The sequence below is a fragment of the Setaria italica genome, chromosome IX (assembly GCF_000263155.2).
Source record: "Setaria italica strain Yugu1 chromosome IX, Setaria_italica_v2.0, whole genome shotgun sequence".
NCBI lineage: Eukaryota > Viridiplantae > Streptophyta > Magnoliopsida > Poales > Poaceae > Setaria > Setaria italica.
In genome coordinates, this window is record NC_028458.1 from 15,444,306 (window position 1) to 15,472,053 (window position 27,748).

General features: G+C 42.1%; 5 protein-coding genes across 6 annotated transcripts; 2 read left to right on the top strand and 3 right to left on the bottom strand.

Moving 5' to 3' along the window:
- Positions 1-1,169: 1,169 nt before the first annotated feature.
- Positions 1,170-3,463, bottom strand: LOC101759991. Of its 2 annotated transcripts, none has more exons than XM_022822921.1 (2): positions 2,682-3,463; positions 1,170-1,280 (listed from the first exon to the last, which is right to left on the bottom strand). In XM_022822921.1, exon 1 carries the CDS (start codon positions 3,326-3,328, stop codon positions 2,684-2,686), a length of 645 nt encoding a protein of 214 aa, XP_022678656.1. In that variant the 5' UTR covers positions 3,329-3,463; the 3' UTR covers positions 1,170-1,280; positions 2,682-2,683. The 2 variants fall into 2 exon arrangements, with proteins under 2 accessions (XP_022678656.1, XP_004982774.1); XM_004982717.2 differs by lacking the exon at positions 1,170-1,280 and adding an exon at positions 1,473-1,875 and having other exon boundaries at positions 2,682-3,461.
- A 1,657-nt stretch (positions 3,464-5,120) lies between these two features.
- LOC101760394 (putative GEM-like protein 8) lies at positions 5,121-6,275 on the top strand. The gene is made up of 4 exons (XM_004982718.3): positions 5,121-5,304; positions 5,405-5,482; positions 5,579-5,853; positions 5,976-6,275. The coding sequence occupies exons 1-4, from the start codon at positions 5,193-5,195 to the stop codon at positions 6,150-6,152; spliced, it is 642 nt and encodes a 213-aa protein (XP_004982775.1). The 5' UTR covers positions 5,121-5,192; the 3' UTR covers positions 6,153-6,275.
- A 3,690-nt stretch (positions 6,276-9,965) lies between these two features.
- Positions 9,966-11,448, top strand: LOC101760809 (putative GEM-like protein 8). The gene is made up of 4 exons (XM_004982719.2): positions 9,966-10,416; positions 10,510-10,587; positions 10,683-10,957; positions 11,085-11,448. Exons 1-4 carry the CDS (start codon positions 10,305-10,307, stop codon positions 11,259-11,261), a joined length of 642 nt encoding a protein of 213 aa, XP_004982776.1. The 5' UTR covers positions 9,966-10,304; the 3' UTR covers positions 11,262-11,448.
- A 2,840-nt stretch (positions 11,449-14,288) lies between these two features.
- Positions 14,289-16,455, bottom strand: LOC101780691 (putative pentatricopeptide repeat-containing protein At5g52630). The gene has a single exon (XM_004986426.2). It carries the CDS (start codon positions 16,446-16,448, stop codon positions 14,355-14,357), a length of 2,094 nt encoding a protein of 697 aa, XP_004986483.1. The 5' UTR covers positions 16,449-16,455; the 3' UTR covers positions 14,289-14,354.
- A 1,765-nt stretch (positions 16,456-18,220) lies between these two features.
- On the bottom strand, positions 18,221-27,440 carry LOC101761212 (myosin-1). Its single transcript, XM_004982721.4, has 23 exons — positions 27,015-27,440; positions 26,151-26,252; positions 25,923-26,066; positions 25,697-25,847; positions 25,590-25,617; positions 24,911-25,076; positions 24,779-24,842; positions 24,658-24,671; positions 24,485-24,569; positions 24,150-24,253; positions 23,915-24,053; positions 22,759-22,877; positions 22,512-22,664; positions 22,346-22,435; positions 22,044-22,121; positions 20,867-21,025; positions 20,530-20,733; positions 20,232-20,437; positions 20,023-20,158; positions 19,676-19,805; positions 19,428-19,574; positions 19,251-19,330; positions 18,221-19,133 (listed from the first exon to the last, which is right to left on the bottom strand). Exons 1-23 carry the CDS (start codon positions 27,438-27,440, stop codon positions 18,474-18,476), a joined length of 3,585 nt encoding a protein of 1,194 aa, XP_004982778.1. The 3' UTR covers positions 18,221-18,473.
- Between the last annotated feature and the right edge of the window lie 308 nt (positions 27,441-27,748).

A 27,748-nucleotide genomic window follows, 5' to 3' on the forward strand; every position in this document is an offset into this window, starting at 1 on the left:
GAAGCACACATTATGCAAATGGTCAAATTCCTCATGTAGCCTATGACAAGGGTGTTGGGGAAAAGGGTTTCGCATGGCATCCCCACCTTTCGGCTCATGTAAAGGCCCATGTAAATGTTGGAAGTCTAGTTGTAAATTATGTACCCACCGGGAACTTGGGGGCTAATTACCACCCCCATCCTCCTCTGTGTAAATGGCCCAAGGGGTATTGAGGAGAGGACTCACTCTTTGAGCACTCCCACACTTCTCTCTCCAAGTTATGACTCCACTTCTCCTCCATTTGCTCTCTTCTCTCTCCTATTTGGCGGAGTCAAATCCCCAACAGTTGGCGCCCACCGCTCATGGTCTCCGTTTCCTCCCTCGGTTGCTGGCGCCGCGCTGCCCGACGCTGACCGTGCTACCCCAGCCGGCCGCAGCCACGCCACCCTCGCCCGTCGGGCCTCGCCACCCCCGCCCACATCGGCCACGCTCACGCCCATGCTCACCAGACCTCGCCACCCCCTGCGGCGGTGTGGCCCTACTCGCCGGACCGCCCCGCCCCCGCCCGTCGGTGCCGCGCTGGCCGCAGCAACGCCACCCCGCCTGTCAACCTCGCCGCCCCTGCCCGCGTTGGCCACGTGGCCCCTGCTCACCGGACCTCGCTGCCCTCGCCCACTGGAGCAGCGGGGGCTCCTGCCGGCCAGGGCTGCGCCGTCGTTGCCATGGCGCACGCGCCGTCCCTCCCCCAGGATGTGCCGCTGCTACCACCTGCCCCCTGCGGCTCCAGTGGGCTCCTAGCTATGCCGTGGCCTGCCATCGGGGCTCCTACCTACGCCGCTCGCCTCCGGTGACCTCCCTGCCCCATGGTAAATTTTACCAATTCCACTCTATTTCCCACGTCCTAGCATAATTTCTCCCTATCCCGACTTGATTTTGCTATACCCCGCTCGATTTTGCCTGCTCCCGTTCGATTCCCCTCATCGGAGATGGTCGGGACGGTGCTCCGGCCTTAGGAGCTCGACGTGCGCACATCAAGAGCAGGAGAGCGAGGGTCGGCCTACTGGAGGCAAGGCGATCCGTGGAGGGGCGACGGACGGACGGACGGCTGGCCGGCCGATCACCACCAGGCGGCATCACGAAGAGAGGAGAGGGAGAAAAGAGAAGACAATGACATGTAGGCCCATTCACAGAGGGTAAAATAGACTATTCACAACAAGTCTTCATGTTTTTAGAGTTGAAGCACTGCAATCAGCCAAACACGTACATAAGCTCCATGCTTTTCTGGAGTTGGTGGAGTGGAGCTGCAAAAAGATGAAGTTGGTGAAGTAGAGCTATTTTTTCGGGAGTGGAGTGTTGCCAAACACCCCCTAACATTAAATTTTGTAACCAAAGCAACTTTATCACGGATTCCATATATATAAACGGTTGCAAAGTCAACGATATGCAATCACCTTTGAAATTTCTTAACCAGATAATTTAATGGTTCTTCCGAGTGAGAAACTGCATGGACATTTCATCATCATTCAACTTCGCTCCTTGTGTTTAAATAAATTATGGCCACAAGTGCATTCGTTGGGCTGATTGAAGCAATTTGTACAACAATATGGAGTGATCTCTTCAAATGTCAAATAGTAATCCTGCCCTCAGCTCAGTGGAAAGAGATCAACTCCATAACCACGAGATTGCAGGTTCGAAACATTGTAACTTCGTTTTTCTCTTGGTTAATATATGGTTGCAAATTATGCGAAATACTCCTTTGGACATGTAGCCTGGATCATGCATTTATTTACCGAAGTTAAGTTCGACTTCGTTGCAAAAAATTTCATTTCTGACACGCCTTTTGACTTCGCATGTGGGTGGTCGGTTTCAGTCAGCTTTGTTTCGGGCGACTTCGTTCTGAAATTTAAATGGCACAAAAGTTGTGAGAAACTTCAAAAAACAAAAACAAACAAACAAAAATAACTTCGTTTGTGCTAACCAGACAAGTTTTTCCTTTGCTGGGGAATATTTTAATATGATGGTCTTTTATTGGTAGTTGTAAAGAACGTGCAAAAATGTCTTCGGGTGCTAAGACTCCAGCACCACACCATCAGTCCGGGATAGCCTATAAAGACCTTGTTTTCCAATGCACGCGCAGAAGATTTTATTTTATTTTACCAAATTTAACTTCGTTCACTTTTGAACATCGATCCAGTGAAGACAATCACACCGCTCCCCACTGAGCTACAGTTCATTGAATATTCAATTTGGACCTTGATATTATTCAATTTACTAAGGGTTAGATATATCACTCACAAAAAATGCACCGAAGTGGTTTCTAACCCTGTTGTCCTCAAATTTATAACTTCGTTAGGCTCCGTTTGTTTCTTTAGAAGTTCCTAAAATTCTTGGGACATCGAATGTTAGATACTAATTAGGAGTATTAAATATAGACTAATTACAAAACCAATTGCACAGAAGGAGGCTAATTTGCGAGACGAATCTATTAAGCCTAATTAGTTCATGATTTGATAATGTGGTGCTACAATAAACATGTGCTAATGATGGATTAATTAGGCTTAATAGATTCATCTTGGAAATTAGTCTCCATCTATGTAATTAGTTTTATAATTAGCTCATATTTAGTCCTTCTAATTAGCTTTTAAATTCGATGTGATATAAATTTTAGTTCGAACTAAAATCAAAAACACGCCCTTGGTTACCTCTAGTCTTTGCAACTTCGGTACCCGCTGATGGTTGACGACCGGTGTGCAGACGCGGATGTGAGCACCTTGGGTGAGGAAACGTTATGATCCGTCGTGGAACAGGACATCCTCCACTTCAAAAGGGGCCTGGCATCAGCATCCAACGCCATTGCAACTGGATCTCCCATGCGCCAGAAGGCCACCTGCCGCTGGCCGGCGATGAACTGCCACTGCATGACTATGCCAGCACCGATGCAGTTCTGGTCATCGGGCGAGCACGAGAGGGTGGCCGCGAGGATGACCATGTCACGCTGGCCATGGTTTAGGCCAGTGCCCAGCGCGTCGGGCAGGTAGAGGAAGCGGGCATCCCGATTGGGGCAATGGCCGTTGTAGGACCCGAAGCAGCGAGCGCCGTGCGTGGCCGTGAGCTTGTGGCGGATGACGCAGGCATCGTTGCCGGTGCCGCAGAACAGGCAGCAGGCGCGCGTCGAGTCGGCGGACGGTAGGAGGAGCCACGGCAGCTGCCGCGGCAGCGGGGGATCTGGCAGCGGCTCCGAGAGCGCCGCCTGCCACCTCCTGCAGACATCGGCCGCGTCGTCGCGGTCCGCCACGCAGGGAAGGTGTCGGGAGATCTCGCGGAGGGCGTCATCCTGGAATTCTTCCATCGATAGGGGAGGGGAGCTGGGGTCCTGGGGAGGGAGCGAGGTGCGAAAGCGTTCGTCACGGACGGCGGAAGGAGGAGGTCAGGAGAGAGGAGGAGACGGAGATGGGGGATCGTCGTATCTAATTGGGCCGGTCACGAATTTGGGCCGGCTGGATAGTTTGGGCATAAGCGTACCCCGATTCTATTCTCTATACTGCCATAATAAGTTAGTTGTTGACAAATTAATATACTTGCCACTTGTCAGAACAAGAGTGACAACTGACAACGTACAGATACAATATCTCTATCATAATCTCATTATTCACCAATCAAGAGTATTAAATCAAACATGGGATCTCGCAAGACAGCTAACAGCCTAACACCAATGCTTTTTTTTTTTCTGAGCAAGATCACCTTTGCTTTCTGACGGGGTTCTGCATAGGTTCCACGTATGTCAGGTCAACACCTGGCATGGAAAACGGAGTGGAGACCTGGAACGAAGCAAGATTATGATACCATTAAACCAAGTCCGGATTAGCGGAAAGCGAGCAGTTTTACACATCAGATTAGTCCCATCCCGCATCGTTCACCAGTCCGAGCCCATCACCTGGTGGGTCACTTGAACCATGAATCTGGCAGGGAAATAGTTTTCTGATAGGTTTGTTTAAGATTCTGAATGATTCTAAAACACAAGGACTGAAAAACTAATTTGGAGCCACAACTAAAAGGGAGATCTTAAGCCGAAAGGCACAACATAATAGGATTCTTTTGTTTTGCTTTGATCAACACTTTAGTATTAGGGTATAGTAAATTACTGAAAACAACTTCAAGATTTAAATAAAGAAACCGACGAGCGAAGGAGGCAAACATGGCGTTATTGCCGTTATGAGGCAGCCAAAAATGCCAGATAGTCAACTTCTCATTATCTCATACCATGGACGAACAAGGATATATATAAAGAGATGAAAAGGTATAACTAGCGTACTAGCATATAGCTGAAGATAGAGAAGCATTTGCACATTTCCTTCTGAACCTAATTGCACGAACAAGTAATGGCGAGAACACTGCAGGAAGCGTCTTCATATTTCTGTTACTAACAGGTGCCGTTATCAAAGTTTCAAAAAAAAAAAAAATAGGTGCCGTTACCTGCAGTGTTCTCCAGACAGGTGCCATTTGTATCATCATGTACACAGTACACTTGGCATGTGCGCATCTTTATAGATTGGTCTGAGATTCCTAACAACATTCTCCACAAAAACGTGACTCAAATATGCGTCAAAGGCAGATACCAGACATCTACCGGAACCAAATGCATACTGGTAGTTTGGTTTGAAGTTTGAACAAACCACATGGTCATCTTTCTTCTCCACTCTCCACGAACCCATTTCCCAGAATGGGAAAACCAAAAGGAACAGTTACGCACGTCGTGTCATAAACTATGTAGAATTTATCATTATAAGTAGCAAAGCCTACATGCTCTCCCATCAGCACCTTATAAAGGTAACCATAAGCATTGCATCAACTACCTCATCAACAACTTGCACAGATTAGAGCAATAAGAAGTGCAGTAGGAAAGGAAAGAATAGGTACCTCCTCATTAGCTGGGTTGAAAGCTCCAAGTGTTCTTCTCGTGCCCATTCCTTTAGTCAAGAAAGCAGGCCTTGCCTTTGTTCCTGATGAGGCGATGGTGAGTATGCAGCATAATGTGCTGATTCGGTTACACCACATTGTTCCCTGGAATAAAGTTGCCTTTTAGGTAGCTTCACCTTATAAAAGCCCCACATGTGGCTCAGACTCCGAGCACTAGCAGGGACCAACTTCTCACAGGCAAGCAAAGAGAAACTCCCAGCATCCAAGCAGAACTGCAGCTAGAGCTGCTCCAAACAATGGAGAGTTTTTCCCAGGAGCATGTCATCGGAATTCCTTTGGCTTCGTTTGCATATGCCCAAGAGGAAACACAAGGAAAACCTTCCTGTTCAGCCTTGGTTCATAAGAAGAGTAAGAATCTTACTTCTCATAACATGGTTCCCCAGTTCTCCTCCTGCAACAACTTTACTTCGTATATCCATACTGATTTGATATCCTTTGCATGATACAGATAAGAGTTCTTTCATTTATCGGATGAGCAAGTTGAGCAAGAAAACCGATAACTACATGCAAGGGTTCAAAGAACACTGTAAGAATACAACCATTATCCTCCTTTTGAAGATTAAACTTGTTATGTTAGTTAGTTTAAAATTCTCATCACTGATAAATCTTTTTTTCTTTGCAGTAAATCTGGGACCAAAATTTTCAGAAACTATCAAAGGGAAGTTAAGCTTTGGTGCAAAGGTTCTACAAGCTGGCAGCATTGATAAAGTCTTCAGGGAATACTTTGTAGTTGGGAAAGATGAGAAATTATTGAAGGCGTTCCAGTGTTATCTTTCAACCACAGCTGGTCCAATATCTGGAATGCTTTTCATCTCAACTGAGAAGATAGCATTCCATAGTGATAGGCCTCTGAGCATAGCATGTCCCAAAGGAGGCAGGACAAGGGTGCCCTACAAGGTAACTGAAGCAAAATCTTCATCACAATAGAGTGACTGACATTTATCAGATAGAAAATGTAGTTCAAAGATATTTGCATCTACACATGAAGCTAAATCTAATGAAATTTGTACCTTCTGCAGGTGTTGATCCCCGCAAAAAGGATAAAGAGTGCTTCAGTGAGAGGAAATTTGTACAATCCTGATGAGAAGTATATTGATCTGGTTACTGTTGATGGCTTTGATTTTTGGTTTATGGGTTTTATTAGCTACGAGAAGTCATTCAAATATCTTCGGCATGTAATTTCAGAGTTGAGATGATACACATAGTTCTATAGTCTGAAACATACTGCATACCATCTTGATATGGTATATGTACATCAAACAGATAGAATTGATCAATCACATTGTATTGAAACAAAATTTTCCGGTGATGTTCTTGAAGGATACAGCATTCTCAAATACATCTTTTTTTATGAGAACACCAGGGGAGGACCATGTGAATATCTCATTTATAAAAATAAATAAGGTTTTTTTGTACAAAAGTTTACAAGAGAAAACTACAGAATCAAATACCTGCCATACTGAATGTCTTTACCGAGCAAGAGCACCTTTCTGACAGGTTTCTGCATAAGTTCCACGTATGCCAGGTCAATGCCTTTCATGAAAAATGGAGTTGAAATTTGGAAGAGAGCAAGATTATAATATCCTTGAATCAAGTCAATATTAGCGGAAAGCAACTAGTTTTACATGTGATACGCAGCTCTCCTGCGTGTTCAAGAGAGAGAAAACTAGTTTTACACATCAGACTAGTCGCATTCCACAAAATTCACAAGTCCGAGCCCATCACCTGGTTCACCATGTTCTTGAACCATGAATCTGGCAGGGCAATGTTTTTCTAAGTTTGTTTAAAATCTTGAATGATTCTAAAACACAAGGCAATGTGGAGCCACAACTGAAAAGATCTTAAGCTATTATTCTTTTTGTTTTATTTTAATCAGCTGTATAGGCATTAGATTTACCGAAGCCACATCTTCACCAGACAAGTGCCATCGATTTTGTTATGTAAATGTGACATGTGCACATTTTTCTTGAGTGTTCACCATCCTGTTTCCACAAAAAATTGATGCAAATATACGTGGAAGGTGTCACTAACCTTGGGGATTTGAGAAGGAAGACATGTACAGAATCGAATATGCAAACCACGAATATGTTATACTTTCATCTCCATTCTCCATGAACCCATTTCCTAAAACGGAAAAAGAATCAGTTACGCTCTATGTGCCATAAACTACTGGATAGAGTTCATCATCATAATTCATAAGTAGCAAAGCCTACGTGCTCTCCCATCCACACCGTATGTTATCGACTGCTTCATCAACAGTTCAACAGTTGTGGTAAGCAATACAAAGTGCAGTAGGAAATGAAAGCATCAGTATTCTCCAGCACCTCGTCAGCTGGGTTGAAAGCCCAAGTGTTCTGCCCGTGCCCATTCTTTTAGTCAAGAAAGGAAGCCTTGCTTTTGTTCCTTTCTCGAGGAGGCAATGGTGAGTATGCAGCACAAAGTGCTGATTCAGTTACACCACATTGTTCCCTCTTCCCTGGAACGCACCCTATAAAAAGCCCACACATGACTTGAACTTGGTGCGGGCTCAAACTGCTCATATCTAGGCAAAGAGACTCCCAAGCAGAATAGCAGATAGAGTTTCTGAAAACAGTGGAGATTTTCGCCCAGAAGCGTGTAGTTGGAAGTCATTTGGTTTCCTTTGCATAAGCTGATGACAAAACACGAGGAAACCTTCCTGTTCTGCCTTGATTCTGAAGAAGCGTAAGAATCTTACAACCTGCTTCCGCATTTCCCTATTCCGAATAACTATACTTTGCATGTCAATACTGATTGTATCCTTTCCATGATACAGATAAGAAGAGTTCATTCACCGGATTGGCAAACTGAGCCACAAAATAGATATATATGTACGTGCAAAGGGTTCAGCGACCATCGTAAGAGTTCAGTCAATTACCTTTTTTGCTCAACAAAAGTAGTGAATTACAATTAAAACTTCTGATGACTGACAAATCTTTCCCCTTCAATAACTAAAAAAAAGGGTATACCTAGAGTGCAAAAGCTCCCACACAAGGTGGGGGTCTGGGGAAGGAAATTCCTCAAAATTCTTTTAAAATTCTGCAAAGAGGCTAGTTCGAACCCAGGATCTCTGAGCCACAAGTGGAGAGTTTTACCACTGTGCCAGGTCCACCCTTCAAACAGCTCTGGTGCATTTCCCTTTAATAACTCTGGACCAAAATTTCAGAAACCTCCAAATGGAAACAGCTTTGGTGCAGATGTTTTCCAAGCTGGCAGCATTGATAAACTCTTCCAGGAATACTTCACTGTCAAAAACGATAAGAAGCTACTGAAGGCTTCCTCATGTTGTCTTTCAACCGCAGCTGGTCCAGTGGCTGTAATACTTTTCATCTCAACTGAGACAAATTCTTTCCATAGTGATAGACCTTGAGTTTAGCGTCTCCCAAAAGAGGAAACACAAGGGTTCCATACAACGGTGATTGAATAAAAATATCCTTCTCAAAATAGAGAAATATGTTACAGAGATATTTGGACATGCACTTGAAGTTAAAGCTGATGTGTATGAACCTTCTGCAAATCTTGATCCCCACACTGAGGACAAAGACTGCTGGTGTACAAATTTTTTTGTACAATCTTGATGAGAAGCATACTGACGTGGTTACTGTTAATGGCTTCTATTTTTAGTTTATGGATTTTATCAGCTATAGAGAGTCATTCAAATTAAATATGTTCAGCATGTAATTTCAGGGTTGAGATGATACACGTAGTTCTGTAGTCAGGAACATACTGCATGCCATGTCGATATGGTACATGTAGAGCTGGGTAGCTTGACTGGGTCTTAGCCATATTCATGCACAATGGACTTGCCACATGTCAGATCAAGAGTGACAAAGTGCGGATAGAAATATCTCTAACATAGCATAATTATAAATATCACAAATTTTGGAACTGAATAAAAGGATGTCACCAGACAGCTCATACCAGTGGCTTAATCGAGCAAGATCACTTTTTTGACGGGGTTCTGTATAGGTTCAACGAATATCAGGTCAACACCTGGCATGGAGGAGCTGAGACCTGGAACAAAGCAAGATTATGATATCTTTAAGTCCATATTGCAGAAAGTGACTAGTTTACACATCAGATTAGTCCCATTCCACATCATTCACAAGTCCAAGCCCATCACTGGGCCACCATGTTCTTGAACCGTGAATCTGGCAGGAAAATTGTCTAAGTTCTAAATGATTTGAAAGAAAATGCTGTGGCCCGCAGGTGCAAGTGAAAAGGCACACTAATGGGGAGCCACAGCTAAAAGGAACATCTTAAGCCGAAAGGCTCAGCAGAATATCATTGTTTTGCTTTGTGCTCACCAGCAGTGTAGTATTAAGGTATAGTAAAATACTGCAAACAGTTTCAAGATTTAAATAGAAGAAACTCATCAGCCAACGAGGCAAGGATGGCGTCATTAATGCCAGATAGTCAACTCCTTATATCATGGGTGAACAAGGCTAATTACCACATTAGCACAACTGAAACATTAAAGCAATTTTGCGTTTGCTTCCTCCCAGTGTCTGAACATAAGAAAACAAATATGTGACAATGAGTACACAGAAGAAAACTTCTTTTAGTTTCTGTTACTCTTCTGTTCCATACTGAGCATCAGATTCATGACGCACATCTTCAGCACGCAGGTCGCATTGATCTTGTCATGCAAACTTAACATGTGCACACTTTTCTAGATAGTTCGAGATTCCAAACATTCTTCACAAGAAGCATGGCTCAAGTATGCGTGAAAGGGACACATATACCGGAACCAAGTGTATAGCAGTGGTTTGGTTTCAGTTTTGAACCGACCACGTGTATGTTTTACTTCCCTCTCCACTCTCCATGAACATATTTCCTTAATGGGAAGAAGAATCAGTTATGCTCTATGTGTCATAGACTAATTAGAGTTCATTATATTATATAAGTAGCAAAACCTATATGTGCTCCCATCAGAACCTTATAAAAATAAGCTTGTCATCAGTGTCTCATCAACACCTTGGAGTAAGGGTAAGCAATAGAAAGAGGAGTAGGAAAGAAATGCATTGGTACCTCCCCATTGGCTGGGTTGAAAGCTACAACTGTTCTGCCCATGCCCATTTCTTTAGTCAAGAAAGCAGGCCTTGCTTTTGTCCCTGATGAGGCGATGGTGAGTATGCAGCATAAAGTTCTGATTCAGTTACACCACATGTCCACATTGTCCCCTGGAATAAAGTTGCCTTTTTCGTAGCTTCTCCATATAAATGCACACATATGGCTCAGACTCTGGGCACTAGCAGGCATCAACTTCTCACAGGCAAGGAGGAAATCCCAGCATCCAAGCAGAATCGTAGATAGAGCTTCTCCAAGCAATGGAGAGTTTCACCCAGGAGCATGTCATTGGAATTCCGTTGGTTTCGTTTGCTTATGCCGATGAGGAAACACAAGGAAAACCTTCCTGTTCTGCCTTGATTCACAAAAAGAGTAAGAATCACACAGCCCGCTTTCCCAGCTCTCCTTCTGCAATAACTTTATTTTGTGTGCCAATACTGATTTGGTATTCTTTGCCTGATACAGATAAGAGTTCCTTCATTTATCGGATGAGCAAATTGAGCCAGAAAACAGATAACTACATGCAAGGTTTCAAAGAACACTGTAAGAATTCAACCCCTGTCCTTTTTCACAAATGAAAGTTGTGTTATGCTGATAAAGAAATTCACATCACTGATACAAATAATTTTTCTTTGCAGTAACTCTGGGACCAAAACTTTCAGCAACTATCAGAGGGAAACTAAGCTTCGGTGCAAAGGTTCTCAAAGCTGGCGGTATTGACAAAGTCTTCAGAGAATACTTTGCAGTCGAGAAAGATGAGAAACTAGTGAAAGCTTTCCAATGCTATCTTTCAACCACGGCTGGTCCAATAGCTGGAATGCTTTTCATCTCAACTGAGAAAATTGCTTTCCATAGTGACAGGCCTTTGAATTTAGCATCACCCAAAGGAGGCAGTACAAGGGTGCCTTACAAGGTAATTGAAGCAAAATCTCCTCCTCAATATAGTACCTGTAGGCTGTAGTTTATCAGATAGAAAATGCGACACAAAGATATTTGTATATACTCGAAGTTAAAGCTAATAAAATTTGTACCTTCTGCAGGTGTTGATTCCCGCAAAGAGGATAAAGAGTGCTTCAGTGCGAGGAAATTTATACAATCCCGATGAGAAGTATATTGATCTAGTTACTGTTGATGGCTTTGATTTTTGGTTGATGGGTTTTATTAGCCATGAGAAGTCATTCAGATATCTTCAGCATGCAATTTCAGAGTTGAGATGATACACGTAGTTCTATAGTCTGAAACATACTGCATACCATGTTGATATGGTATATGTACATTGAACACATACAATTGATCAATCACATTGATTGGAAAGAAAAGTTTTTTCAGTAATGTCTTTTAAGGATTCCATACTGTCAAATACATTGATCAATCATATTGAATGAACTGATCGATTGCATTGAATGAATGGTCAACCAGATCCTGTCGATCCTTTTTTATGTAACCAAGAGGTTATCTTGGAGAGACTCAGCTCTCAACAGAAACTGGATAGGGATTATGCTGAACTAAAGGTCTCACCCAAAGTAAATGTATGCTTCCCTTTCCTCTTTCCTTTCTTTTTCTTGTTCGTCATGTACAGTTTTCCCCTCTTTTAATTTATAACAAGTAGGGGGGCACCCCTCCTGTTTTCTTAAAAAAAAATAAATTCATTCTTATGTGAAATTCTTAAATATATTGCCGTCATAAACTAGTCTATGCTTCATGTGCATGTGATAGTGGATTATCATGTTCCACGCACAGCTTTTTATTTTATTTATTTATTTTTCTATGTGTTTCTTTTATTATATCATTTTAGCTACATCAGATGTGTGATGGGTGGTAAAATTTTCTGGGATTCAGTAAATTAAAGGGTATAAGGCATTCAAGCACAAAAACAAAACTGAAGGGTCAAAAACTGTTAATGAGTGTACGAAAATGGGCAGTGGAAGGAGTTAGAAGGAAATCACTAATGCTTTCCACATTGTAGCTAAATGTTGTTTCAAAACAAATGCACAGAAAATGTATATTACACTATTGTGGATAACCTTTTGGTGTATGTGTGTGCATGCATTTTTTTTTCTCGAATGACGCAAGAGAGCTGCGTGTCATTTCATTAAGAGAGAAAACTGAAAAGAGTGTACAACGAATCCGGTTAAGGACCAAAATCCGAGCACATGAACACACACCCACACACCTACACAGAGAAGCTTACAGACGTGCCACAACAACATACATGACCTCGACCAAAAGCACCCTGACCTAGGCAGGTGGGGCCAGCGACCTCACTGGGAATTCCTGTGCTCGGGTTATATGAGTCATCTTGGATTCTCTTCTTCTTAACATAACGTTCGAGGAAAAAAAAACGATAACCTAACATTGTATTGTCTGTGTAAAAAGCAATCAAGTGCCGCATTAAGTTTATCCTGCAGTTGGTGCACATGGTCATAAATTCAGTTTTACATAGATGCTATTTGACACTTGATATCTAATTTAACATGCAAACAAGAGGTAATCAGGTAACCATGTGTTGACAAAATCCTAGGTTTTTCAGTTAAAAAAGAAGAAGAAATCTTTACATAGCGGATAGGTCTTAAATGACTTGCTAGCTATTCCAACAGCTTCCTTTGATGTTTAACTAAATTTATCTCAGGTTTAAATAACATTGACAAAGTTCAAGGTGCAGTAGTATAGTATAGCAACTGAATACCATTTCACCATTTCTCTGCTGAAGTTAGTAAAGTATTTATGATCCTGATGACCAGATGATGACTGCAACAACGTGCTGACTTACATGATGATGACTCTGCAGGAGAAAGTGCTGAGTTAGTTATACTACTTTATTCTATCAAACAAAGCCACTTCTGAATTCTTTGGCTGTCTCAACTTGTTTTAATGGGCAGGACCGCAGGAGTAGGGATCATTTCTTACAAGGAAAGGAACGTTGCACAGAAATATAGCCAAGTATCAGCAGGAAAGTGGTACATGCAGTAAGAAGCTGAGGGATCGAATTCTTTTTTACTTTGCCAAAAACCCATGCTATTGCTACTATTTAAGCTATTTTTTTTCTCCAACCAGCATGAGAGATGTGTATCATTGCATTAAGAAGGCGGGTATTTAAGCTAAATTATGTGTAATTTTCGCTAACTTGACCATTAAAAACATGGCTTGGTGAAAATTGATCCCGAAAATGTAAAATTAGCGAGGATAAAGATGATAAAAAGCCACAGGCAAAAATTATAGCACGAAGCAACTTTTCTGTATGAAATTCTATAAAACATAGAACGATAGCAACCAAATTTCCTTTTTCCATTCAAGAAAATTAAAAGAAGTTGAAACCACTTTGAAGCCCTTATCACTTAACCAAAAAAACACCCATGCAATTAACAACCTGCTCTTACCAGATTTCCATGTTCTGTGAAAAGTTCATTCGATAATTTTAAGAGGAAAGATACAGAAGGAAATGTACCTGTTCATGAGTGAAATAATGACAGTGCCCCAATATTATCATCTTTACACAACAGTTAAAGGAATTCAAGTTCTCAAAATCGCAAAATGATAATTGCACTGCAGTGGGTTTAATGATTTCTTTTATAGGAAAGCATATTGTGCCAATTAATCGAAGCTGTTTTATTCCTTCTAATATTGTTAGGTTCTTCTACCTAACAAAAAGGAGCACAGATTTCATGTGAAAACAATTATTAGGGCAAGAGGCAAAGAGAAGAATTGTGCCTCTCCCTTCAGTTCCCTACTATAATGAATACTCACAAGGAAGGTCATTTAAATTTCATTTGATATTAGAAACACTAGAACCACTGTTACTCTGTTCCATTCCTACGGAATCATGCAGTAGGCACATCTGATACTGATCGGATAATATTGATATATTTTAGACACAAGATTTTCCTATTTGACATGCTTAAGACAAAATAAAAGCATGCATGAAACAATGACACGAAATATATAAATATAGACTGAATATCTGACGTTCTGTCTGGCTCAAATTATTTGCATACCTTAGGAGAATGAAACACTTCAAATGATGACTTTTTTAATTAATTAGCCATTGAATCTTTCATTAAGTAAGCACTGGCAAGCAAATCACTGTTATTGCAATGTCATCGCAACTTTTCCTTTTCTAAATAGTGTTCTAGTTGCATTTTGTCTGCAGCATCAAAATTGTTATATCTGGTAACTGTACATTCACATTCAATGGGCCAGTGGCACTGTGACATCAAGTAAAGTTTAAGCATTGTGAAACAATCAGCTGGCAGCAATGTAAGAATGCCATATGTATCCTTTCTAATGCCAACAGAGTGGTGGATAAGAGTTAATCACCAGTAATCTCCACAGAAACACCTCCCTTTAACAAAATGGTGGAACCTGGAATTATCTCTAACGATAATATCCCTGCTTTCTACCTTAGAAATGAACTTCAACGCAGAATGGCAGTCTGCACAGATCCGTAAATTCTTCTTCACAATGATTGGTTTTGTAGCTGGCATGCTTATCAAAGCAAAAGCCACGGCAATCCTCTCACTGTGATAGCGCAGAAGCCTCTCCTTTGCACTATCTTCTAGGTTAAGTGGCAAGGAGGTTGTGTCCGGGACATAACCTTCCTCCTTTATCCTCCCGGAGAGGTCCTCAAGCTTTTTATATATCTGCTCCTGCTGTGGGTGTGACCAATCCTCAGATCCAAACACATGTGTTTTCTTGTTAGCATCTACCCAGCTAAAACCTGGCAGCTTCTTAATCCTGGTATCCCTCATCAACTTCCTGACTGCCTTCACATCCTCCCATTGGCCCAATGATGCGTATATTCCAGAAAGGGATACATGAATACCGGTGTTATCTGGCTCAAGCTTCATAAGATTTTGCGCAGCAATCTCTCCCAGCTCCTTGTTTCCTCGCATCCGGCAAGCTCGAAGCAAGGAGCACCAACCATGTGCATTGGGTTTGACAGGCATCTCACCTATGAATTTTTCTGCTTCCCTTAGTCTCCCTGCTCGACCATACATATCAATGATACATGAATAGTGCTCCTCTTTAGGCTCAATACCATGTTTATCCTTCATGGAGTAAAAATATTTTAGTCCTTCATCCACTAATCCAGCATGACTGCATGCTGTCAGCAGGCTGACAAATGTAATGTGATTTGGCCTGATACCACTTGAGGTCATCCTGTCAAAAGCTTGGATTGCTTCCCAACCATGACCGTGCTGTGCATATACATTTATTATCGCATTCCAGGCAATCTCAGTGTGATATCCAATCTCATTAAATAACTGAATGGACAAACTCATGAGGCCGCATTTTCCATACATATCCACAAGGGTGGAACCAACAAATGAGTCATCGATCAAACTTGTCTTGATCACTTGAGCATGCAGCTGAGTACCTTGTTCGAGCAGAGCTTGCATGGCACAGCCCTTAATCATGCTCGAGAAAGTGAATTCATTGGGCTCAATACCCTGCCTCCGCAGCTCAGTATATGTTTCAAGGGCCTCATCAACACGATCAGTTTCAATGTAACCGTCGATCAGCGAGGTGCCGGACACAACATTCCAACCTCCAGGATCAACCTTCACCGCACGAGAGGCATTCTCCAAATCCCCAGATTTAGCATACATGTCCAATAGCGCATTCCTCAAAACAGTCTCCAGTTCAAACCCTGCCTTAATTATACAACAATGCAGGCTACGACCCAGCCATACATCCTTGAGCCCTCCTGACGCACTCAATGCACTGCAGAAGACATGCTGGTCAGCTCCAATCAGCCCCTCACATTTCATATCCCGGAAAGCCAGAACAGCTGCCTGGAGGCTCCCGTTCTTGGCATAGCCGTCGATCATGGCAGTCCAGGCGACAGCATCCTTTTGCGGCATTTGGTCAAACACCCTGCACGCCTCACACAGGAGACCACACTTGGAGTACATGTCCGCGAGGTTGCTCGCAACGAAGAGCTCGGTGTCGAAGCCGAGCCTGATGCCGACGCAGTGCAGCTGCGCGCCGGGGCGCGGGGCCGCCAGGCCGGCCGCTGCGCGCGCGGCGCTGGAGAGCGCGAACTGCGTGGGCACGATGTCCGCGCGGCGCATGGCGGTGAATGCCGCGAGCGCGTCGGCGTGCATGGAGTTCTGGACGAGCCCCGAGACGAGCGTCGTCCAGGAGACGAGGTTGGGGCGGGGCACGGCGCCGAACACGCGCACGGCGGAGGCGGCGTCGGCGCAGTGGGAGTACATGGTGATGAGGTGGTTGGCAAGGAAGGTGGACGCGGCGGCCGCGCCCGAGAGCAAGAGGTGCGCATGGAGCGCGCGGCCGCGACGGATGTCGCCGGCGCGGCCGTACGACTGGAGGAGCGCGGCGAGGCGGAGGGTGGTGGCGGCGGCGGCGTCCGGTGGGTGCGTATTCTGTCCCCGGAGCTTTCCCATATGCGTGGTCGGGGCGGAATGGCAGTTGGAGCACTTGCTCCCGCGCGCAAAACCTTTACGAAATCGGGCGACACTCCGTCGAAATAAACCACTGTAACACTAAAAATCACTGTTCGTAACATAAAAAACATATATTAAAATGACTATGTTGTCCAATTTTAAGATAAAAAATTCCCACCACAACAGGATACAAATGTTTCAGGCAACATTCTTGAGAAAAAATAAAGTACAACACCGATACATACCTTTTGAAACATTTAAAAAGTATAATCAATATTATTGTTAAACTATAGTTGCAACATTATAAAATTATTTTTAATAATAATATCTATAAAACAAAATAAATTAGTTAATTAGATTAAAAATTGCAACATGATAAATCAACTATTGAAATATCAAGAATAACTTTTTGCAACATCCTAAATCAACAGTACTCAACTGAAACCTTCTACAACATCGTCACGTACCTATCGCAACAAAAATACACGTAAAAAATTTCCACCGCAACATCCGTCCTCTCGCGCTGCAACATCATCACGTGCCTATCACTACAAAAAGTACGCGTAAAAAATAACCACTACAACATGATCGCCAAGTTGGGGGTATAGAACGAAAAGTCGGACCGGTGATCGAGCTAGTGAGGCCACTGCTTCACTGATTTAGTGGTTGGACCAGTAGGTCAACCGGTTGCCACGATTTAAATAAGCAAGAATATATTCTTATTGCTCACGAGCAAAATCATGGTCAGGTGGCTTGTGGAGGTGAACATCACGCGGCAGAATGGAGTTCGAACCCCCTACCCTCGTGCCGTAATTTTATCCCTATTTTTAGTTGCTTTACACTTTGGGCCCTCTAATTACTTTGTTGGGCCGGCTGGTGGCCTGTTGTCACCCCAAAACGTTGTAAATATGCTGTTTAGATCTGATTTTTTTTCCTATGGTTGGGGGTGTCCGTTTTTTTTTGTATCGGATGCCCTATTCTGAGATACCGTTATGAAATTGCTAATTTGCACATGTTCACAGGTTTCACATGGCTTTTTTATTTTAGGAGATTTCACATGTCTTACTGCGACTAGAGCTGAGGCCGCTTGTAAGTCAGTCAAACACGACTTTGACTTCTGCAACACATTTATGCTAAGTTGGGAGGTACAATAGTACGAACACCCCCGTAAATCACCTCAAGTTTGATATTACCATCCATAAGTTATTTTATTGCATACTCAACCCCCACTTTAATTCTGTTGCAAATACCTACTTGTTGTACGCAAACTTAACTGATTTAACATGTTTTAAAAAATTGCAAGTGGTTTTTTTACCAAAATTTAGTAAATGGGTATGTGGAGGCAATGTCAAACTTGAAGCGACTTATAGGGATGTTTATGCAATTTTATCAAGTTGGGATGTTGGGATCGCGTATGTCATTATTTAGCACAATGGCTGAGAAGAAAAAATATGTCAAATTTAGTGTACTACTTTTGTTACAGAATATAACAACGTTTATGTTTATGGTTGTCCTAAGTCAAAAATTTTGAACGTCTGTTCCGGAATTTGAAGTATTTTATTATGATATCGCTACGAACAATATATTATAGGAGAAAATAATTGTCAACGTCTGCTTTTCAAAATATTACCAAGTAAAACCCTATATTATATTTTGAAATGGAACGTGTATTTACACAGGCCACACAGATGGTAATAGGTCACACCGTGCCAGATTCAAAACGGCTAATCTACAACGTGCTGAGAGTAAAGCATTGACTGACTGCATGAGAATGCGGAGCAGTGAGCAATCTCACAATCTTCCCTTTAACAACTATTTCAGCAAGTAATTACATCACAACTCAGTGGTCCTTGACTTCAAAGGAAGCCCTCGTGGAAGAACTATACAACTCGCCCTCCACGGATCACAAATCCAGCCCAACACACTGGACTTTCACAACACCCGTAGAATATAAACTCTAGGCGCTAGGAACCGCGCCGGCGTGTAAAATACCGGCGCATCTACACATCGCATTCACACATAAATTCACGAAAACTTGGAGGTATTCAGCCTGCCCCACCATTTCCGCTTCACGGAGTTGGGTGATGACTCGTTGCCACTCCCAAGTTTGTTCAGGATCACCTTCGTCTCCCTGATGCGGCCGCCGAAGTCCTTCTTCCACGAGTCAAAGTTCTGCTTCAGCCTCCGGAGCTCCATGTCCGGGTTCAGGCTGGCATCCGCTTGCCCGGACTTGACCTCAACTATGAACGTGGCATCATCAGCAAAGACCTGGCTCCGCTGCTCAAATTCTTCTGTTAGGCGGTTGATGACGCTGAGCCCCGCATTCATTTCCCGCCCGGTGGTGCGTGGTACCAGCTGAGACCCACTGCCAACATGGTTTCCATTGATCTCCCAGCTCTGATCCACGGATGAGTCCGACATCCTAGGGGTCTCATCCAGAGCAAGGCTCTTCTTTGCTACAGAAAGGCTTGATTGCAATGACCGCATTTGCTTCTGCCACATTTCCTCCATAGCTTTCATTTTCTGCTCGTACTCTAACCATCGGTTTTCATATTGTTGAAGCCGCTGATGAAGCATCTCATTTTCTTCATCCTTCTCTCGAACTGTGGCCTCAGCTTTTAATATCCGCCTCTGTAACTCAGCAAGGACTGATGCCTTGATCAAAATTTGGTCACCCTCTGCCTCCTGAAACAATAACAATGTAAAATTCATGTAGTTCTGAATTAAATCAGATGGATCAGAAGCAACAGTACGGAGCATATGACTACCAGCAGCACGATATAAGGCGCCCATTTTACATACCTGTTTTGATTCAAACTCTCTTAACACGTTTATTAGATCAATATTGCCGTTACATCTTCGAACAAGACTACCACGAATACCTACATATTAGAATATAGGAAGAAACAGCAACAATGTGTCAGATTACCACTTCCCTTCGATGAACTCATATAAAATAGGAGGATTGAGTCTTCATACCAGACTGTATTACCACCGAGGCCCTCCGGATATTTGTGAAATACCGTCTTGCAAGCCAACATCTCACACTTCTCTGCAGAATAATTGCTGCCCTATGTTTCCTCGACAGAGACGAATAAATTTGTCGTGCATTCTCACCACGAATGACTGCAAGTTAAGAGTGGATCCAGTCCGTACAGTAAACATAAGAGGAAAATGCACCAAGAATAAAGAGTAAATATGTAAAGACCATAATTTGGGAGAATTACATGATTGAAGATCCAAAACTCCTCTTATTCGTTCTCTCGCATGATAACGTGCTTGATGCCCTCTGAAACAGCTTTGAACCCTTAAAATACCGTGCAGAGTACGATTCCGAGTATCTTCAAGTTTGCCAATCTTCAGTTCACAAAATCAAAATGAAACAGTAACACAAGATTATTTTCACTAAATGTTTTCAGAAAAGGTAATGCATTCATATATACATCAGACATGTACCGACAACAACATGTACTCAGAATCAAGTACAAGACATGGTTTGAAAATATGTACTGAAGATAACAACTTTACTTTCTAATATAGTCATTACCAGGAAATTTAAAAAATTGACACTGACCTGACCAGTTCGGAAGAACAATTTTGTGTAGCCAACTTGATACATCTCAGGCAAAATATTGAACTGATGAAGAATTGCAACTGAAACGCTAAGTGGCTCTTGGGATGCAACATCCTCAAGAAGAAGAAAGCCATACCTGAGAAAATTAAGTATAAACTTTAGAAAAAGTTGACAGAAATTTAACGCAGCTGTTAAGATATTAATCTTACCGCCTAGCAAACTTCTGATGAGTCATCCTAGTTGGATATCCAGATCTTGAAATCCGGACAACCTCAAGAACCCCACAGCATTTTAGTTGTTGAAGCACAAGTCCTTGTTCGTAAATTGCAGGAAGTTGTAGATTATTTGGTTTAATGCAGCGAATAAAGTGTGGCGTTGTACTTTCCAGTCTTTGCATAAGTTGGAACAGTTGTCCCTACAAATATAGCACACATGTCAATTAAAAATTGATCTAATTCATTCAAGACCTAGCAAAGAGGATATTCTTGGGAGTACAACAAACTGCACCTTAAACTTCATAGCAACACTTAGTTTTTGAGAATCGGCAGCACTAGATCTATATGGAACAGATATAGAATTATCCGATTGAGCTAGCATCTTAGATGCAAAAAATTGTGGCAGAGAAGATTTGCATTTGGCAAGGAGCTGTATGGAGTCCATGTGCAATAAATCTCTATTCTTCTCCAGAAAACCCGAAGTATCATAAGCCACCTGATTATCAAGAATCAAAACTAATGTTAGCAAATGGTTGAACAGAGAATGTATAGATTCTAAACAACATATTTAGTGGGATTTCCTACTGTTTACTGTGAAAAAGAACATGGAATATGTAGCAATTTCCAACCTCTCCTGCGTAGTGACGAACAGCAAATGCCTTGCCTCTTTCTCCTCTGAAGCAAGAATTCGAGTTAAGATGTTGCTTAAGCTTGTTTGCAAAAGTAAGATCTGTGGCATTGGGGAAAGTAGATTCCTCGTCCAGCAGAGACAATAACCCCAGTGGTTTCTGCATTAAGTAACAACATTAGACAGCAAGCTTATATATGTTGCGACATGTTTTCAGGTCAAGTTTGCAAGATATACAAAGCAAGAGAAGGTAAGAGACATCATCCTTTACCAAGTTTTCAGATTATAATAGAAAAGATGTAAGTAATGAAATTATGAAGCATAATAAGAAAAAGCCACAAACACTATGATTTGTCTAAATGTTATTGAATTATTTGAATCAACTGAATATTAACCCAATCTCCACCCTGTATAAGAAACACAGGATCTAGTGGCTCCAAGCCATAACCTTGCTTTATCAACTATCATCGTGGTTTGATAAACCAGCACCTCCTTTTACTTGTAATATTGGTCAGGTCTATGAACGCCAATCATCAAAGTTTCAAAAAAGATCTATAGAATCAAATCACCAATTTACATCTAACAATGAAAATTTCTGCATAGTGGAGTATTCTAGAACTCAGACTTAGCTTTCAGCCCTTTGGACACACATTCTTACAATTTTTTTTCATTTTGGTTAGTATCATTTTAAACAGACTGTGCACAATATGGGAAGACAGTAGGTACAATAAGTTCAAATCTTCCTCTTCTGACACTGTCATGCTTTTCAGCAAAAAGAATAGGTCTCTTTTTCCCTCATCAATAATGGACTAGGCATCCTAGTAGGCAATAGCGCCCAGCTTTGCTTATTATGAAATGAAGTAGGAAAACATTTTTCTGCTAAGGGTGTATTGCAGATTTTTTTTTCCCAAAGAATTGGTATATGAGAACCAAGCATCAGTAAAGCCCCCATTGAGGGGATGGCCACCTGGGTTTGAACCCTTGGAATCTGGTTTCCAGATCCTGGCCAACCAGGATTCGGTACTCTCCTACCTCAATAAATTCAGAGCCTGGGAACATCTCCCCCATGGTCGAGCAGGAAGAAAAATGAATTGCTGCTTAATGACTTTCCAGAATTTGTGGACTAATATAATCGTTAGCAGGTGACAAAAAAAGAAAAAAAATGTAGTGGCTCATACTTTCTCAAAGAGATTCAAACAGTCTTGATTGTCCTCAAAGTCAACCTTTGCCCAATCAATGCCATCCTCAACATATTCCTGTCCACAGAAACAAGTTCTTCCTTAGAGAAATGTTCGACGGTACTTTGTTTTTAAAAGCATGGCCTGAATGAATCACATTTCAAGTTCACTACTTTCCTCACAATATAGCAGATTCTAGAAGCACAAACGAAACAAAGCTATTTTGAGTAACATAAAGTTGATAACAGAATTGCGACTTGACAGCATAGATTCTGCAAGTTAAAAAATAAAAAGTAAACCACCTCTTGTTCAAGCTTAAACAAATGGCGATTGAAATGTTGTTGTAGCCTCTCGTTGGCATAATTAATGCAGAACTGTTCAAAACTGTTCTTCTGCAAATGCAATCATGTCATGAGTAACCATTTAAAAGTCAATATGACGACTTAAGGTCAAAAGGAAGTACATTACATCAAATGATTCAAAGCCGTAGATATCAAGAATACTGATCGATCGCCCAGTCCGGCGCTTGCCAACTGAGAGAGACTTATTAATTTGTTCTACAAGCCACTCAAACAAACTTGCATAGACTGATTTGGCCAGTGCATCTCTTGTATCAGTGGCCTGAAATATTAAAAGGAGTGGATCAGATATGCAAATTCATTAGTACTTCAATAATTATGGTTGTTACCTTGCCAATAGTTGAGAAACAACTAACCTGGGCAAGGGTAAGTTTCTGGACTATATTTTCATTATTGACTTTCATGTGGCGCTTTGACAAAGCCAAATTGAGATCTTCAATACTGCAGCCAAGGAGTTCTGCGACTGTTTTCGAAGCTGCAATTGCAAGACACTTTTGTTAACAAATATAGTAATGACTCATACTGACATGACTTGCTATTTTACGTTCAAATTTCTAAAACAACATCAAGCAGATTCCTTGAAACCAAGAGTTAAGTTGTATGTGCATGCACTGTCACAACAAATCTCATGCTGTCAAAGATAGGGCAATTCTGATCATATGTCAACAGTTCCACGTTGAGGCTAAACCAGGCTAAACATATGGATTCTAAGTCTCATCACCAAACTTGTGGTTACCTTTTTCCTAGTAAATAATCTCGGTAGTTCTTCATAACAGACCAACAAAAAAATATACTTTGACCACAGGGAGAAGACATCCCCTCGGAGGATTTGCCTCAAGGAACGGGGGTACAAACCATTTGTAAATGTATTTACAAGACCTGCAAGCACCTGGGTTCGAGCTCTGGTGAGCGGCCTCTCAACTCGAGGCGCTACCAACCAAGCTATCACTCAGTTCAGTTGTTGACCATAACAAATAATCAGGATAGCTTTTAAACACAGGACCTCATAGCTCTAGAACCAGCCATATTTCCCCAAAAATCTTGACCTTCTAAGGGAAATCAAGCACCAATAGCCATAGCTCCACACCAGTAAAAAAACATTATTTTGCATGGCTTAGCTAATCTCAGTTGGTAGGAGGTGTTAGTGTATACCACCATAACCTAGGCTCGAATCCTCTTCGACTCGCATTTGGGTGCCTGTTTCTTCTTATTCAAAATGCCACCTAGTTCCTCCTAGGTGATTTTTTTGTAAGCATCTGATTAAGGTTTGTGGAAAGGGGGAACTTCAAACTTCAGGATTCCAAATGGCAAATAAAAAAGTTAGACCAGATCCAATAAAAGGTACTATTTAAAACATTACTGCTGTTGCTATATACTAAAAACAGAAAGTAAAGCAAACTTCCTGAGATGAAAAATTAGGAAATGACAGCCAACAAAATAATTAGTACAACAAGGATCAAAATTAGAACAATAAACTATCAATTACTGTGAAGATCAAATGACTTCGTTTACCTTCATCTACAATGATTTCAACATGATTTTCATTATCAATTACTGTGAACGAAACATCCCCCAGCCAAAGCACAGCAGAAACCATTGCAAAAACATTTTCTTGGTCCTCTTTGCTGATATGGACAATGTTCATAGCTTCCTAAAACAGAAAGATGTCAGTAAATGTGACAGGAGCAAAGAGCAGACACAACAAAGGGCATGTTCCATGTAATGAGGTATAAAAAAAACAAAGTACCGTCACAGTTCGAAACATTTGAGCATCATCCACACCAGCAATTGAATAGCAACAGCTCTGCTTGAGATATTTGTACTCATCCACCTTTTTCAAATTCAACTTCTCTGTATCAAAAGCATTATAAAGAAATATATATGATTAAATCATGGTTTATGCAGAGGAAAAGAGAGCAGTACGGAGTTGTCGTTGAGAATTATGAAGGCATGAAATTCTGCAGCAAACTGAGCTAAACAAATAATAACTCTTTCTAATATAGAACAAATTGGAATGTATTGAAGGATATAATGAGATCTCAGCATCATAGTTGTGTCTAAATGAACCGATAGATTATGTACCTCTAAGAGACGCAGGTGCACCAGCACATAGCTGATAAAATATATGGTAGGATCGCTCGCCGACTGCACATTGTACAACTCTGGACTGTCATGGTGAAAATATTGCACATTAGACTATTTAATGCGAGATGCTATAGTTGTTTCTTAAGGACAACCGTAAAATTAGATGTTACCTTCTCAAGTAAAACTGCCCATGCAACGAATCAGAAAATTTCAACAACCATAGTTAGAAATTTAATATTAAACCAGCAAAAGCTAATGATATTGAAAAGAGGACTCAGTGGATCTGCATACATGTTTGAATCATGGCACCACATATTCTTCCAGTGGTACTGAAATGAATTTCGATAAGCTTTCCCTGCAATTAAGAATAAGGATTAGTATTTGTTCAAACTGCAGTATAGTGATCCACAGAATGAAACTTACAAAACGACTTGAGTTATCATTTCTCAATGTCTTTGCATTGCCAAAAGCCTCGAGTATTGGATTGGTCTGCAGAATTTCATATTCAATACCACTTCCACCTCCAAGAGAAGCCAGATACTGCATAGCAATTTTTGCAGTTTCTGTTTTTCCTGCTCCACTCTCACCACTGTATCAAAGGAAGAAAAACGGGATCATCTATTTGCATAATTGATAATGGTGATATTAGAATACTAATGCAATCAATTTGTCAAATGATCTCAACAAAACTAACAATCTAGTATAAAGAAAAAACTGTAACTTGTTTACTGAAGTAAAATGTTTCTACCACATGAAAGATATATATTTGCTGTTGAAGACCACTCAAATCATGATTCTAGTAAGTCAAAGAACAACACATATTAATCATCTCAACAGGATGAGCAACGCAAATATTTGGTGAACATAACTGATGAACACAGGGATTTCTCTATCAGTGAGGCAAATGGCAAAAGCAAAATACACTTGGGTGGAGAGAGTATTTATTCAATTCAGCTGAGGGGAAGACTAGTACAAATGAAACAGTGACATTCTTGAAAAAGAATATTTTCTTAGGTGTGACTCTATTTACCATTATTTGTTATCAAAGTCCATGGCGTTATTACACAAATAATACATCACAGGGGAAAAAAAGCTTACCCACCTTATAATTATAGACTGGTTAACTTCATCTGAAAATGAATTGAACACTTAGTTAGGCACAATGCAGATGTACAAACAAGATTGATGTATCAACATTTGTGGACTGACCTCTTTTCATTTCACGAAGAGCTGCATCTGCTATTGCATAAACATGTGGACTGTCCATTGTTTTATTTCTATATGCATCAATGTACTCATTACCATATAGTGAAACCTTCTTGAAAGGGTTGACAGCCACCAAAACTGGGCCTGCTTTAGTCTACAATACAATAAATATCAATAATGATCCATTATTGAATCCCATAAAAAGGGCAAAGTTCACATCAATTCTCACATAAATCAAGTCTTGGGAGTATCTGTACTGCAAATTGTACAGTACTGATGGTTCACTTAGATAACTTAGCTGCATAAGATCATCCACTCCATCAAGAATTTCAGGATTTGCAGGTTGAAGACTCTCTGTTTTTAACCGCAATACCTTAAAATTGGAAGAATGGGGTCAAATGGTCATGCTTCCAAGTGATAATAGTATCTCTTAGGAAAAAAAAATTCCGGAACTTACTTTCCCTTCAGAAATCTTTAGGACGGACTCGTCACCAGAGGTTGTAAGTACAGTGCACAATGCCCAATCACCATTCGGAAGCTGACAAAAAACTCTATGCTTCTGCAACACGGGTAGGGTAGAATTTGAATTGACATTGTACTCCAAGTCCAGTTATTAAAAAAGACAAAAGCAATGAAACTAGGTGCACATATCAACAGGTGAATCTTCAAACAGGCATGCCCTGAGTTGGGGAATCATAAATATAGAGACTAGAAATCAACTGGCTGAAATCTGAATAACCTACCAGATGCTTCTCTTAGTTTTAACATGCTACAGTTACCAAGATTTTATTACTACGATCTAGTAGGAAACACTAAGGTTTTTAACTCTTTGAGAGATAGAAGACAAAAGATTGGTTTGTATTAAATTGTAAAATTTCCTGGTCACAACAAAGGAGATACATCACTTCCTCATGTCACATTTATGCTACTGTGGGAGACAGGTTTACGACAGATTGCATTGCACTAACAACCTAGAAGGATGGAAGTAAAGAATTCAAATTCAGATCTAAAAGCTAAAAAACAGGTTACCAAAGCTCAGCGACAACTTTCATAACTTACTTTGCAAATGCCATGCAAGAACAACCTAAAGCACACAAATATCACACCTTTGCATGCGCCCAAAAAATAAAATGGTACTAATTGGCATAGCTCATCCTAGTGTTTAGTTTCACATATTACTGGAAAACTATCACCCATAGCAGATCAGCATCACATTTGCGTGGTTTCACCAAATTAGTTTCCCAATGTCTGAACTCCCCAAGTCCCAACCTGTCGTTCGTAGCATTTCAAAAGCATCAGAAATGGAAATGGAGCAGCTCACCTTCTTAGCACCGTACGAGCTGGTGTCACCCCACCTGGCGTCGCCTTGGGTGGGGCTCGCAGCTGCCGTGGGCGACAGCCGCCTCGGCGTTGCCGCAGCCGCGGAATCCACCTCCTCTCCGCCTCCACCCTTCTCCGCCACCTCCTCTGCCTCCTCCGCCGTCGCGGCCTTGGAGCTGTACGGCGAGTCCGCGTCGTCGCCCTCCAACCGCACGACCTCCCCTTCCTTCTCCTCCTTCTCCGCCTCCGCAGCAGCAGCTCGGCGGCCGCCGCCGTTTGCCGCCGGCCCGCCGCCTGTACCGTTCGCCGCTGCCGTCGAGTACCTGTAGTCGAGCGGCATGGACCGCGCCGGCTGCAGCTTGCTGGGCCCGTTGCGCGCCCGCAGCGCCGCGGACTTCCGCACGGACCGCACGTCCGCCGACGCCATCGCCTCGCCGGCCGGCCGGCACAGCGACCGCCGGAATCAGCTCACAGGCCGCGACGAAACCGCGGCTCTCCGCGGGATCTCCGCCCCGGCCGCCTCAAATCGGCCCCCAAACACCTCCGCCCGACGCCAATCCACGCTCGCAACCAGCAAAACACCTCCCAAAAACCGCCAGAGGGGAAAAAAAAAACCCACAGAAAACAGCCGATCTCGCGGGCAGCCCACCCGGCCGCGCCTCCCCAAGAATGGCGAGCGAGGCGCCGCTAGCCCGACCCCCTCCCGGACGCGAATCGCGCGGCCGCGGCTCCCCG